The sequence below is a fragment of the Sceloporus undulatus genome, chromosome 4, assembly GCF_019175285.1.
Source record: "Sceloporus undulatus isolate JIND9_A2432 ecotype Alabama chromosome 4, SceUnd_v1.1, whole genome shotgun sequence".
In the NCBI taxonomy this organism is placed as follows: domain Eukaryota; kingdom Metazoa; phylum Chordata; class Lepidosauria; order Squamata; family Phrynosomatidae; genus Sceloporus; species Sceloporus undulatus.
Window position 1 is genome coordinate 123,544,578 of NC_056525.1, and position 13,481 is coordinate 123,558,058.

Sequence of the window (13,481 nt, forward strand, 5' to 3'; positions counted from 1 at the left end):
TTCTTGTGTCAATCTTTTTTCTTCTTCTCTCTCTTTTTTCCTTTGTTCTGACTGTAGCTTAATTAGTATTACTCATATGACCGATTTGCCTGCGTCCCAAATCGTTTTGTGTGCCACCCCTTCCGCTGTGTTTTCTTTAAAGTATAATGTTAATGCTTCTTTGATTATCTTTAAATTGTCTTCTTTATTAAGTAGGTCTGCTTGTAATCTCAAGTTAAAGTCTGAATCTTTTCCTCTGTTTGATCTGGATAGGATTATGATCTGAAGTCCACTTTAGCAATATGTCCATAGATAGTATCCAGGGCAGAAGAGGTTTTGTTGCGTACATCAGGTCAATCCTAAAAAAAGAATCTTGTACCGCAGAATAAAAAGTATAGCCTTTAGCTTCTTTTTATAAATGTCTCCAAACATCAAACAATTCAAATTCTTTAATCAGTTCCCTCATTTTCCATCACCATGAAGGTAAAAGTTTTGGGAACACCCCTCACTTGTGTCCTTCTACGGCACCATCTTGCCCGGAAGTCATACAGGTTTTATTTATATAAACTGTAAATTAGCTCAACCACATGGAATCAATGTTTTAGTAAAAACTACAAATATAGTAAGCTAGTTTCCTTAAGACATAGTACACATCTCTTGTAGACAATCAACTACAAAATTTCTGTCTTGCTACAAACTTGAATTTGAGCAGAATTTGAAGGGTTGCTACTTGTTTCCTCTCCATTCTTGCCATAATTAGTTTGGAAGAACCTGATTATATTCCTTCTGTGCCAGACAGATAGCCCTGTGGTCAGTGGAAAGGAGGACTCTCCTTGTTTAGGATACAGCTGGTGCCCCCTTACAAGGAAGAAATCCGGAAGTAAAGCTTCTCTAATAGCCAGAGCTTGATTTTTTCTTCACACAGAAAATCTGGATCTGCTGTCAACTAAAGGGCAACCTTTTTTCCCTGTGCTGCATAATCTCCTGCCAGAAGTTAGCTTGCACCAAAATTTTAGTCGCGTCTTCCTTATGACATACAGCAGGAATTTCTACAATCAGGATCACAAACTTGGCAAGACAGTCATTGACAATACATTAGTTGCATGTGGAGAACTAGCGCTCTGCAAGGCCCTGTGTGTTACCTTCACGCAAACAGGAATGGAAGTGGTAGGGGTCCTCCCAGTGAATGCAACCAAACCAAAAATCACAGCTTGCCTCTGAAAGCAGTGAGCTATCACTGCTGGATAACCCCTACCACTGAAGGAAAAAGACTGAAGACGGAAAAATAACAAAGGTTATATAGAAAGCCAGGATCAATAGGGGAGGGACAAAGATGAGATAGCTTAAACATCATCACTCTAATCCCTGGAGGCCCATTTTCAAGCATCATCAGACTGCAGTTTTAGACTTAGAAGCAACAAGGCACATACAGTGGACCCTTGTTATACGCTGGGGTTTGGTTCCAAGATCCCCCATGGATAACAAAATTGGTGTATGCTCAAGTCCCATTAAATATAATGACATAGCAAAATAAAACATGGAAAATCAAGGTTTGATATTTGAAATTTATACTTTTTTTGAACATTTTCAAACCGTGTATGCTTGAATCCGTGTATAAGAAGGGCCGACTGTACAATTACCTCCATGAAGGGGAAAAACATGCTATAACTTTCAACCAACCTCTATCCTGAGTTATGAAGCATGTACCCTCTCTTACTAAGTGCCATAGTTATTTCAAGTTAAGACAGTACAAATAAACTTACCTCAGTTCTTCCAGATGAGTCCATGATTAGGCTCAGAGGTTCCAGATTAGGACATGTTATTGTCTCAGCAGCACTCAAGGTCTCCTCTTTCTTCTAGAAATGATTTAACACATTTTTGAAAATGAACAAAAAAACCAAAACCAAACCAAAAACTAAAACATAAAAAAATAAATAAATTCAAATTTGTGTACAGAGAAATAGTATGCAGGAAACGGGTAAGTTGAGTAAAGTATATGTATTTGGCAGGAAAATGCTATTAGAAAAGATTGAGTTTAAGAGGATTGGAATAGTTCAGATTTTCATATCTTTCCTCTTTACTGCTGTATCATTTTGTCTAACAGATCTCAGCACAGCAGTGGAAACAATGGCCTAGAAGAATGAAGGACAGAAGTTACTAGAAGAGTCGTTTTAGCAGTGGCACTGATGTAATGAAAGGCTCCCCTTATAGGGAGGCCTGCCAAACTATAATACTATATGCTAACAGGTGCTACGCGAAGGCCTGTCTCTTTCAACAGGGATCTGACACCAACAGTTGTTGCACAAGACATTTTTGCTGTCAATTTCATTGGTGCTTTGATGATTTGTGGGTTTTTTTTAAAAAATTGTACCACTGCTGAAGTCATTCTGCTTTTTGGGTCTTGCTTAATTTTTTTAAATCTGATTCTTTATTGTTTTTAACATGTTAACCATTTACACTTTATTCCTTAAAGAGCAGGATATATTTTAAAATAAATAAATGCTATTATCTTTAGAACCTTTAAAAGCACTGCATCCATTCACATCCATAAGGATAAGAAACAATAAACATAGCTAAGGGGTGTAAGCAGCCAATGTGGCTAAGTTGTTTGAGCACTGGACTATGACTCTGGAGAATGGGGTTCAAATACACATTCAGCCATGGAAACCCACTGGGTGACCTTAGTCAAGTCACACTCTCACAGCTTCAGAGGGAGGCAAAGGCAATCCTGCTCTGAACAAATCTTGCCAAGAAAACCCTGCGATAAATTCACCTTAGGGTTGTCATAAGTGGGAAATAACTTGAAGGCATACAATAACATAAGAAAGTGTTGCAACATCATTAATGACCATTTGCTTATCGTTCTCCTCTCAACATTGAACTACTACCTCATGTGTCACATCTTGGCTGTGCTGAGTATCATTCTTGCTTTCTTTGTTACTTGGTGCTTGACAATAAGATCTCGCAGTATCTGAGCACAAATCAGCACCAGTATCACAATTTTTCTTTTCTCCACAATATTCAGAAGGTATCCAACTCTCATCCCAAATTTCTTTGCATAAATACACTGGTTCCAAGTATGGCATCTCAGATGCTATATCCTAGAAATATATTCAGGGCATGACTATAGTGTTGACAATTTTAAGATGGAAAATAGCTTTTATTTAACATGTTTAGCTTTACAGAATTCATAGACTGGACAACCTCCCACAAAATACTATTTACTGAAAGTAATTTACATGTATTCATATTGTTTAACACAGAACACACTTTATAATGCACTGTAGTAAACTTCTGGGGCAAAATGCCTAAAGGCACCAGATCCAGTCTGATCCTGGAAGCTAAACAGGGTTAGTCCTAGTTAGGGCTGACCCTGTTTAGCTTCCAGGATGGGAGACCACCAAGGAATAGCAGGTGCTGTAGGCTAGGAAGGAATTGGAAAAACCACCCCTTAGTATTCCTTGCCTAAGAAAACCCCATGAAATTCATGGGTTCATCATAGGTCAACAGACAACTTGAAGACACATGCACACAAAGTAAACTCCTACCAGGATGAAATAGGAAACCCCTTAGTTAGGAGGGACGAGCACCAGATTCCAACTAGATCTTAAACTACAGTTTGTCTACAGCTCCTACAGGCCAAGAGATAACACTCAGCTTGAAAGATTCTGTATTCTTCAACAATGACCATGTGTTTTCCTCCTGCTGGTCTTGCATCAAATGCAGTAATCCGTGCCACCAGTTAAACTAAAGCTGAGTCTTAAGCTGGGACTGTTGGTGATAATCTTTACACAAACTTTTATGCTTTAATTTTAATTTTATTATTCTTTTTTCTCCGGATTTCCTTCTGGTTTGTCTTAAGGGGGACCACTTTTACAGGACAGAATATCAACTCTCTGGAGAGCTTTTTTTGGGGCACAGGGCAGGTTTCCCCTGCTTTCCAACTTTTTAATGTTTCTGATGTTTCCTCCTAATTAGACTACTGTAGTGTGCTGCATGTGGGTCTCTCTGAAAAATGAAAATGCTACCATCAGTGCAAAATACTGCCGAATGGTGTGCAGTGTAGAAACCACATACTGATTAATTAAAGGTGATAGTTTAGACACAGAAAATCAAAAATGGTTTGGTGCCAGAATATCTGGAGAACTATCTACTCCTACAACTTTGCCCAGAATTTAAGATCCTCAACTGAAGCCCTGATGCATTTCCCATCACACTGGGACCTCAGGTTATTGAGTAAACAACAAGAGGCTCACTCTTTCTAAGCAGCTTCTCGATTGTGGAGCTACCTCTTAAGGAAAACAAGTCTGGCTCCCTATCTTTTTAGTTTCTGGAAGACAGCCAAGAAAGCCTGGCTTCTATGGACTTTGGTTCTCAAAACCAGAGTTGGCCTTTGGTATTGTTTGGACTGACTGTATATTGTAAAACTAGTTTAGTGAAAATGGATTTTCTTTTTAATGGATTTTTTATCTGGCACACTCTGCCTTGGGGACAGGCTGTGAACTAATGAACAAATAAATAATTAAAATAATAAGCTGTTCTTGGAATCTTTTGGCTGAAGTGTGAGACAAAGTTTTTATACTATATACACTAAATGACCTAGCTACACAGTAAATGGCTTTTAAAAACAGCACATCTGCAAATATAAAAAAATAACAAGCTCTCCATTGATTAGCTCTTTCCCAAAGAAATACATACAGTCCTTTCAAATTCTAATTTCAACAGAAGTTCCCCATGGCTGTCTAATAAGAATCCTTTGGGAAGCATTAATGATGTTACAGTTTTCTCTCCACATACTATTAAATGCTTTTTTGTCTATGATCTGTAACCTTTTTTAAAAGGAACTCTCTCTTTCAGCACCTTAGTTTCATTTTGCTCTAGCCGTGAATTCTCATAACAGGATTTGAAGAGGCATGATTCTTGGACGTCACCTGAACCATTACAATCTATAAAGCTGTTGGAACCCTTCTCCAACTGGTCAGATTCCGAATTCTCCCTCGTATCAAATCTCTAGAAAAAAAAAGCATTTTCTGTCAGACTTTGTTTTTACTATAAAGCGCAAAACAAAAAATTCAACTGAATGAAGAGTATGACAATTGGATGACAACACAATGCAAGTCTACAAAAACCCACATCTCATGGTCCACCAAGGCAGCTTTAGACTTGTATTCTTGATTAGCAAACCTTCATGCTGCTTTACAAACTACTCTGGAAAACCCTTCCTCAGATTCAAGGGCAGTTTGCTATGTTTTAGAAGAAGAAATACACTGCAAGCTCTTGTGATCTTGACTAATATTTTAGATATTTTAAGAGATATTTCAACAGTACTATATTTGGCACAACAGAGTTTAGAATGGTTAAGAAGTTAAAAGAAAATAGAAGGGGACGGGTTACTAAACTCAAGAATTTCCCACCTGGATAACCACTTCACTCTCGCACAACCCTGAATCTGTTGTGCCTGCGAGGCCACCAGAGGATTCCTGCTGAAACAAGGAAACTGCTTCTTCTTTCAAATGAGCCTTCTGCTTTTGACTGGGTTTCATATACAGATTTGTAGGATTTAGATTTTGGAAACCCTATTAAAAGGCAAAGACAAATAAATAGTTTGCACACTTCTCAATGCAGTTTGAATTTCAAAATGTACAATATGTAGAGCCACCTGATTGTTCATTCCTAGAACTCGGTTTCATACACATTACTATGGCACAGTATTGTCCTGAAGGGAAAGCAATGGTCAAAAGAAAGATCCATCAGTTCAGATATAATGTTAAACCATGGTTGCTTTGCCATGGTTTCTATGAAGTCTAAAATAAATTTCTGGACACTGGAGAGCTGTGGATTGTTTTAGAAAATAGCTGTATAGACTTGTACTATACAGCTTAAACTGTACAAAAGTGAAAGCTTCAATTTTAAACTAATTTATCCCTGAAAATGGATGGATAATGCAAATAAATTGTAATCTTTTTTGTATTTTTAAAACTTTTATTTAATAACACTCAAAAACTGCATACAACATTCTATTCACAGTTAAAAACAAGACAAGAACTAAACATCAACATATACCAAACTAACAACAATGACACTTGGCAGAAGAGACTGAAGCATACCTTGTACATGGATGTAAATGGAATTTTTTACAAAAAGCAATTCAGATGGTACCTAACACCTGATAGACTATCGGTATAAAAACATCAAAAACAGATATTAGAAGTGCCAAAAATAAAAAAGTGCCTTATACCATATGTGCTGGTTATGTAAAAAGTCTCAAATACACAAATTAATTACAGAGATTCTATAAATTAAAATACGTAAAAGCTTCAAAATATGTTTACTAGGAATGTTAGATGCCAAATTAGAAAAAAGTCATGGGAAATATTGATTTACATGGTAACAGCAGCTGGAATAATCTATACCAAAAATGGAAAGATGAAGAAATACCAGAGACATCAGAATGGATTTGGAAGATGTATGACTGTATGGAGGATGACAAATTAACACAACTGATCTGGGCAGGCTTGACAAACCACTTAAAATTACAAAATTAAATTTAAAACAAACAAACAAACATAAATAAATAAATAAATTTAATAAATGGCAGCAATAGGAAACTAAGAATTATTAGTGAAGATTGAAAATAAAAACTGAAAAAATGTTAAAATGTTTAAAGACACAGAGTATTATTGTTGAATAAAAGGGAAGTAATATCTATAGAGGATGTACATACACCTATAGCCTTGCTCCTTAAAATTGTTCTCATCCTCATATAAGGGGTGAAGCAGATAGGCAGGAAGGAGTGGCTAGAAGCCTCTCCAAGCCCAATAGCCCTGGCAAACACCTGCCATGGCCCCAAATAGGAGCAGAAAAGATCAGCTCCTTTTTGGGGCTGGTTTTGGGCCACCTTAAGGGGCATGGCCCTGGGGCAGCTTCAGGGTGCTCTGGGTGTGTGCATCATGTAAATGCCATGCCCACAGAGCGACTGGAAGCCATCACCATCTGCCCATCTCTTTTGGGCCTATGATAAGTAAAGCTAGATAGGATAGATCAATGATGGCAAACCTTTTAGAGACCAAGTACCCAAATTCAGTGGCGTTCCCACACTGGGAGTCACCCAGTGCTAGGGGTTGGGACCTCTAGGGGCAGGACTTCTGGGGGGACCCAAGACACACTCTCTCAGCTTCAGGATAGCGATAGCAAATCACCCTCTAACAAAATTCCCAAGGCTTTCCAGGGCAGCAGGGCCAGAAGAATGGAGCACTCCATTCCCCCAAACCTCTGCCGCCCTGGAAGGGCTTGAGAGACGCTTCTCCCAAGGCTTTCCAGGGCAGCAGGGGCCAAAGGAAGAGAGTACTATGTTCCCTGGAACCTCTACCACCCTGGAAGGGCTTGAGACCAACTGTACATTACCCAGAATGTATTGCAAAATGGGAGTGAGGATCGCTACCATTGACTACATTACCCAGAGCACACTGCTTCCACACACACAAAAAAGGAGCTGCGTTTTCAGGTCTCCTTCTCTACTGCGCCAGGGTTTTGTCCTCAGCTGCATGCCCTCAGAGACAGCTTCATGTGCCAGAAAGGACATGCATGCCACAGGTTCACCACCACGGGGATAGATGGGTACAGATATAATACTTAGTTGTGAAACTAAAAGTATAGTGTTATCTTAATACCCAATTAGAAAAGTATTGTCTTTTTTTTAACAATCTATTTGCTTTTTAAAGCATCACACATTTTTACTTGTTCTACAAGCAACAAATCCATTCTCCATAATGGGTATTTTTGGCACAAATATGGTACCTGGACTTTTTGATATTCCTGTCCCTCATCTTAATCCTTAAGTTTATATACTGTCAACTCTGAGCCTCTGGTTATCCATAAGGATACATGGGATAATTTTTACCCTCAACCCTAATAGCTTGTCACAAGACAGTTTAAGAATTCCTGTGCTGCAGGCAGATTTATTAAGTATCACCTCCCCTCCAATTCCCCTCCCTTCACCTTGGAAGAAATGTTCTCTCGGCAGATGAGTACATGGCCCTCTAATCTCAGTACATTGTGCAAGTAGATATCTTCATTGGAGCTGGTGTCACAAAGGAAAAGATGAAGGACACCATCTATGTATTCATCCACCACTCCCACCAACAGCTTCACTCCGCACAATTTTTGGAACTCAAGTATGGCATTGGCAGTCCAGTCATCCTGGATGGAAAAAAAGATAAATGAAATCCTAAAGAAAACAGAAAAAACAAAATCCATTTAACCTGCACCTCAGCTTCTACTTCCTTAGGCAGAAGGGAAGATCCAGACAGCAGTACTAAGGGATATCATATGCTGGATTCTGGTACAAAGCTAGTGGGCATACATTCTGTCCTCCCTTTCCAACAGCTAAGTGTCATACGCTACTTTCAGGCAGATTGTTTCCAAGTGTGAAGTTTTCTCCTTATTTTAAGCTTTGTACAATTCATAATTTAAAACATACTTTGAAACAAACAAATCAGACAATGAGTACAACAGATTCAGAGGGGTAACGGGTTCCGATTTTGGTGGCCGGTTATCTATTCGGGAAAGGCCTGCCGGAAGAGATCTGTCTTAACAGCTTTTTTGATGCTGCCCAGGCCAGTAATGTGATGGCTCTCCTCCAGCAGGCCTTTCCCAAACAGATAACCAGTCATCAAAATCGGAACCTGTTACCCCTCTGAATCTGCTATAGCCGAAAAGGTAGCCGAAAAGGTCCTCTGGCTGGTTGCAGACAGCCTAGTTTTCATAGGCTGCAATAAATTCCTCCAGAACACCCAAGTGTGCAGGGTAGATTATATGGAAGGAGGCAGTCCTGAAGATAGGTTGGACCCAAGCCATTTAGGGCTTTAAAGGTCAAAGCCATCACCTTGTACTGCACCCGGAAACTAATGAGCAGCCATTGGAGCAATTTTAAAATAGGTGTTATGTGATTGCTTCTGGTTTTACCAGAAACCAACCTGGCTGCCATGTTCTGCACTAATTGAAGATCTCACAGATGGAGCAATGGTACATCAAATTATTTGATATGATGGAAAGGGACTTATTATCCAAGAAGCTAAAATATGGATCAAATTTGGAGATGGCAAAAGATTGGGAAAGAGTTCTCAAGTATTTATCAAAGAAACTGGGAAACATACAGTAATAACTGAAACTATTTTGAGTGGGAAAGGTATATAGAAGTTACAAATTAATACATTTGTTATTGCTTTACCTTAATATGCTGTTAAAATGTATTTTCCAAACAACATAAGATAAGGAAGCAGAGATGAAATTTAAGAAGATACTGTATATATCAAGAAGAAGAAGTATTATGTTGAAAATACTAAAAGACCTGAAGATAGATTTGTCCAAAGAAGTAATGAATAGGGGATGGATGTTTGGTTAAAACAGTGATGGAAGAACATTCGTTAAATTTGTTACTGGTTATATTGATTGTATATGATTGTATGGCTTTGTATGTTTGATGTATATCTGGAGTATGAACATGCACAATGTATGCATACCGGTTATTTTTATTTTTCAATTAAATAAGTTTTAAGAGTATCATGGTCATTTCAAATCTTTTTATTCAAATGATAATTCATTATCATCATTATTCATTCTCATCAGTTCACTATGACACTGTCTGTTGACACTGAATTATCAACTAATAAAAACAACTGAACTGACTCACACAGCACACGTGTCTCTTCAAAGCCACCTGTTAATTTCTGGTGACCTCATTAATTTCATAGGGTTTTCTGACCAAAGGAATATTCAGTGGTGGCTTTGCCAGTTCATTCCTCTAAAATCTAGCCCATAGCACCATGTATTCCTTGGCAATTTCTCATTCAAGTACTAATTAGGGCTGACCTTGCTTAGCATTTAAAATCACACATGATTTAGTGTCTTTAGGGTATCTCTGTAGTACATATACATACTGTATATATTCATGTGTAAGTCTAGAAATTTTAGTCAAAAAATTGACCCCAAAAAGCTGGATCAACTTATCCACGGGTCAATGTAGGGACTGTATTTTAACTTTCCGATCTCCATCCTGGGAGCAACCAAAAGAAGCACTAATACCATCTACTCTTTCCAACATCATGCTCTTCTGTTTTTGTTTGTTTTTTGAATGCTTGGGTAGGAAACTGGCAGCGGTAGCACCTCTTTGGTGTTTTCTCTCAAAGGACTGCAGGATTTGAACAATCTGAATAGGACATTTATGTATGAAGACAATAAACTTTATCCTTTACACCCTTTGTCTGGTCTTTGACTGTAATAAAGAATTTCAATTTACACCCTTTGCTACGTGCCCCTAGGTTTTTTCCTCGACTTATCTATGAGTCATATCAAAATCCATAATGTTGGCCCCAAAACTTGCCCTCGACTTACATGTGAGGTCGCCTTATAATCGAGTATATACTGGTATATTTAACAAAACACGAATATGCGATTTTATTTCTTATTTTGCTTTTATTTCCTAAACATTTCAGATGAAAACTACAAAAGGAGTTAGATACCTACCTCAGTGCATTTCACCCAGGCTAAAGAACAAGGGACAGCTTGAGCAGGAAGTTTTGCATAGCAGTATCTGTAATACAAAACACATAATCAGCAGGTTCATACCTATTGCCAAGCTCCAGTTCAGCAACCTTGAACTGAATGCAGATGTTCTACATTGGAAAAAAATGTTGATCCATTTCCATATATCTGATGCTCCAAAAATAAGCTTAAAGGATATTTGGTATTAACTATCCCCTGTCATACACCACAACTATCTTCCTGGATATGTCCTTGGCTTCAGACCATAGTTCTTCTGGTTCTCCATCTATTATGCTTCGTAGCATAAATCTGTTCCTTACACTGTCAATAAATTCTAATGGAATATTGTTTAGATCATATTTTGGTATGATGACTGGTTTTGCTTTCTTCTTGAGGTTTACTCTTATTTTTGATACAAGTAATTTATTATCTGTGCCAGTTGGTGCCTGGTCTAATCTTGTCCAGCAGCACAGAACGTCACCATATTTTACTTCCAATTATATAATCTATTTGGTTTTTGTTTCTGATTATGTCCATGTGTATAATCTTCTTTCTTGTTGTTTGAAAAATGTGTTTTCAATTAATAGGATGTTGAGCCCTGCTGGCGCAGTGGTTAAATGCCTGTACTGTACTGCAGTCACTCACTCACAAACCATAAGGTTGCGAGTTCAATACCAGCAAAAGGGCTCAAGCTTGACTCAGGCTTGCATCCCTCCGAGGTTGCTAAAATGAGGACCCAGATTGTTGGAGGAAATTAGCTTACACTTTGTAAACTGCTTAGGGAGTGCTCAAGTGCACTGATATGTGGTATAGAAATGTATTTGCTGTTGCTCTCACAAAAATCTATCAAACGCTTACTTGCTTTGCTTCTTTTGCCTAATCCAAATCTGCGTATTATTTTTTATTCTTCTTTGATTTCAACTTTGGCATTCCATTCACCAATATCAGCCTGAAGTCCTGTGTTGGTATGCTGTCAATTTCTTCCTGCACTCCCTCCTAGAAACTTTCAATTTCTTCCTCTTCTGCCTCTATGGCTGGTGCATATATCTGAATTATAGTGATATTCATAGGTTTTTCCATGGAGCCTACTGAGATGATTCCGTCTGGTTTTGTCCTGTATCCTTGTACTGTATGCTTTTATTTGTAGGCATATTTTGCCACATATATTCTGCCCATATCTGTAGGTATATCCTGGATTGTGTCATGCAAGTCATCTGGTCTGATGAATGGAGAATGGCAACATGGGTGCTATGAACTGAGGAAATGGGGGCTGTGGGATGGTATTAAGGTGCTCATTTTCAGATTGCCCTGCAAACCCAGTGTTTTGCAGGTAACGGTTCTGGAAGGAGTTCCATACAGGTATGCCTGGACTGAAACCTCCCTGCTATGTGAGAACAGCTATAGGGGCTTTCATTTAGTGAATACCTTAAGAGCAATAGTTAAGCCAAAGGGGAAAGCTCAGAAGTGGATCCAGCAAAATAATGGAAGCACAATCACTTGTTTGTGTATGGGGGGGGGGTACATTATGAGGTTATGAGGGTAGCCCCACTTTGCAGTATATGGATAATTCTTTTTTCCTGAGGCTTTGGTTGTTAAACTTCAGCATTTCCATTAGAAACACCTCCTTCTTGATGTGTTTGTTCAGATTTTTCTTGTCCAGAATGAAGTACATGTTCCCTAGTCATAGCTCCCCTGGACTAAAAATTGAACATAAACCCTGCTCCCATCTTGAAATATATATCTGTTGAGCATACTATACAGCTGCTAGTGTCTTAATGTTGTATCAATCTGCCCATTTCCAGGGCCTGAGCAATAATCCCACTTCTCTCAGTCAGATCTCTTGTTGCATCTAGGGCTAGAGTGGAAATCATTATCTCTGATAAGTGGGCACTGCAGCTCTGCTGCCAAGAGAAATATTTTTTTGCTACTTCACTGGTATATGGCTTTACTGTTGTCCTCATTTGCACTTGTACTCTTCCCCCTATTGTTTAAGGGGCCTTGCTACTCAAATGTATGTGAATGATGAGATGTGGAGGGCTTCTTTTCTTGCTTTCAAGACAACCAGTATATACCCCTGTACAATAGAAGGACAAACTACTGGCTTCTGTCTTTGACGTCTACCAAGGAACATTTTCTTTTCACTAAGATGAGAGCCCAGAAGGTTCTTGCCTCATTCCAGAAATGAAACTGGAGGCTGGGATGAGAGGAGTTCCTCCAGAATTTGATATAAGAAACTGCTTTCCACCTGGGAAACACACAGCCCTCTCCAGATCAGCTGGCCTCTGAGCTTGGAGAGAAAACTAAGCATTGGCATTGATATACCCCATAAAGAGGCTTGGTCCCAAATAAAACAAATGTTCAGTTAAGACGTGAATATACATTGTGATTTCCCATTTGTTTTCTACCTAAATCAAATACAAACTGAGAGGAATCATGGTTACAAGAGCAGGTGAAAACAGAGCATATGATGAGAAAAAACATATCATGAAATATCACCTCAAAAAACTCACATGATTATTTTGTCATACATCTAGTACCAATGCATGCTTAAATCTTCTTTCTCAAATTGCCAGATGACACAAACTATCAGGACAAGCCAAGGTGGAAGCACTAAAATTATGGTACTTTTCAAAATACCACCGTGTGTTAGTCTGTAGTATCAGTATGTAGAGAGATCTTGTAGCACCTTAAAGACTAACTAAAGAAAGAAATTGGCAGCATGAGCTTTCGTAGACTTAGGTCTACTTCCTCAATCTACTTCCTCTCCCCCTTAAGTCTACTTCCTCCCCATCCAAATGCATCTGAGGAAGTAGACTTAAGTCTACAAAAGCTCATGTTGCCAACTTCTTTCTTTAGTTAGTCTCAAAGGTGCTACAAGATCTCCCTACATTATGGTACTTTGTAAAAGCTTAATGGCATACACTTTTACAGCTAAGTAAAGATTTAAAAATTCATTCAAA

General features: G+C 38.5%; 1 protein-coding gene across 3 annotated transcripts in view; it reads right to left on the bottom strand.

Annotated features, from left to right (window-relative positions):
- Positions 1-13,481, bottom strand: part of TDRD5 (tudor domain containing 5) — a 43,795-nt gene that overhangs the window by 11,644 nt on the left and 18,670 nt on the right. For 2 of the 3 annotated variants that reach the window (XM_042466390.1, XM_042466389.1), the window contains exons 11-16: positions 10,504-10,570; positions 7,978-8,178; positions 5,394-5,555; positions 4,840-4,989; positions 2,868-3,080; positions 1,743-1,835 (exon numbers count right to left, since the gene is read on the bottom strand). In XM_042466390.1, the coding sequence (XP_042322324.1) occupies positions 1,743-1,835; positions 2,868-3,080; positions 4,840-4,989; positions 5,394-5,555; positions 7,978-8,178; positions 10,504-10,570 (886 nt within the window). The remainder of the gene's footprint in view (positions 1-1,742; positions 1,836-2,867; positions 3,081-4,839; positions 4,990-5,393; positions 5,556-7,977; positions 8,179-10,503; positions 10,571-13,481) is intronic. The other variant, XM_042466391.1, reaches the window with a different exon arrangement.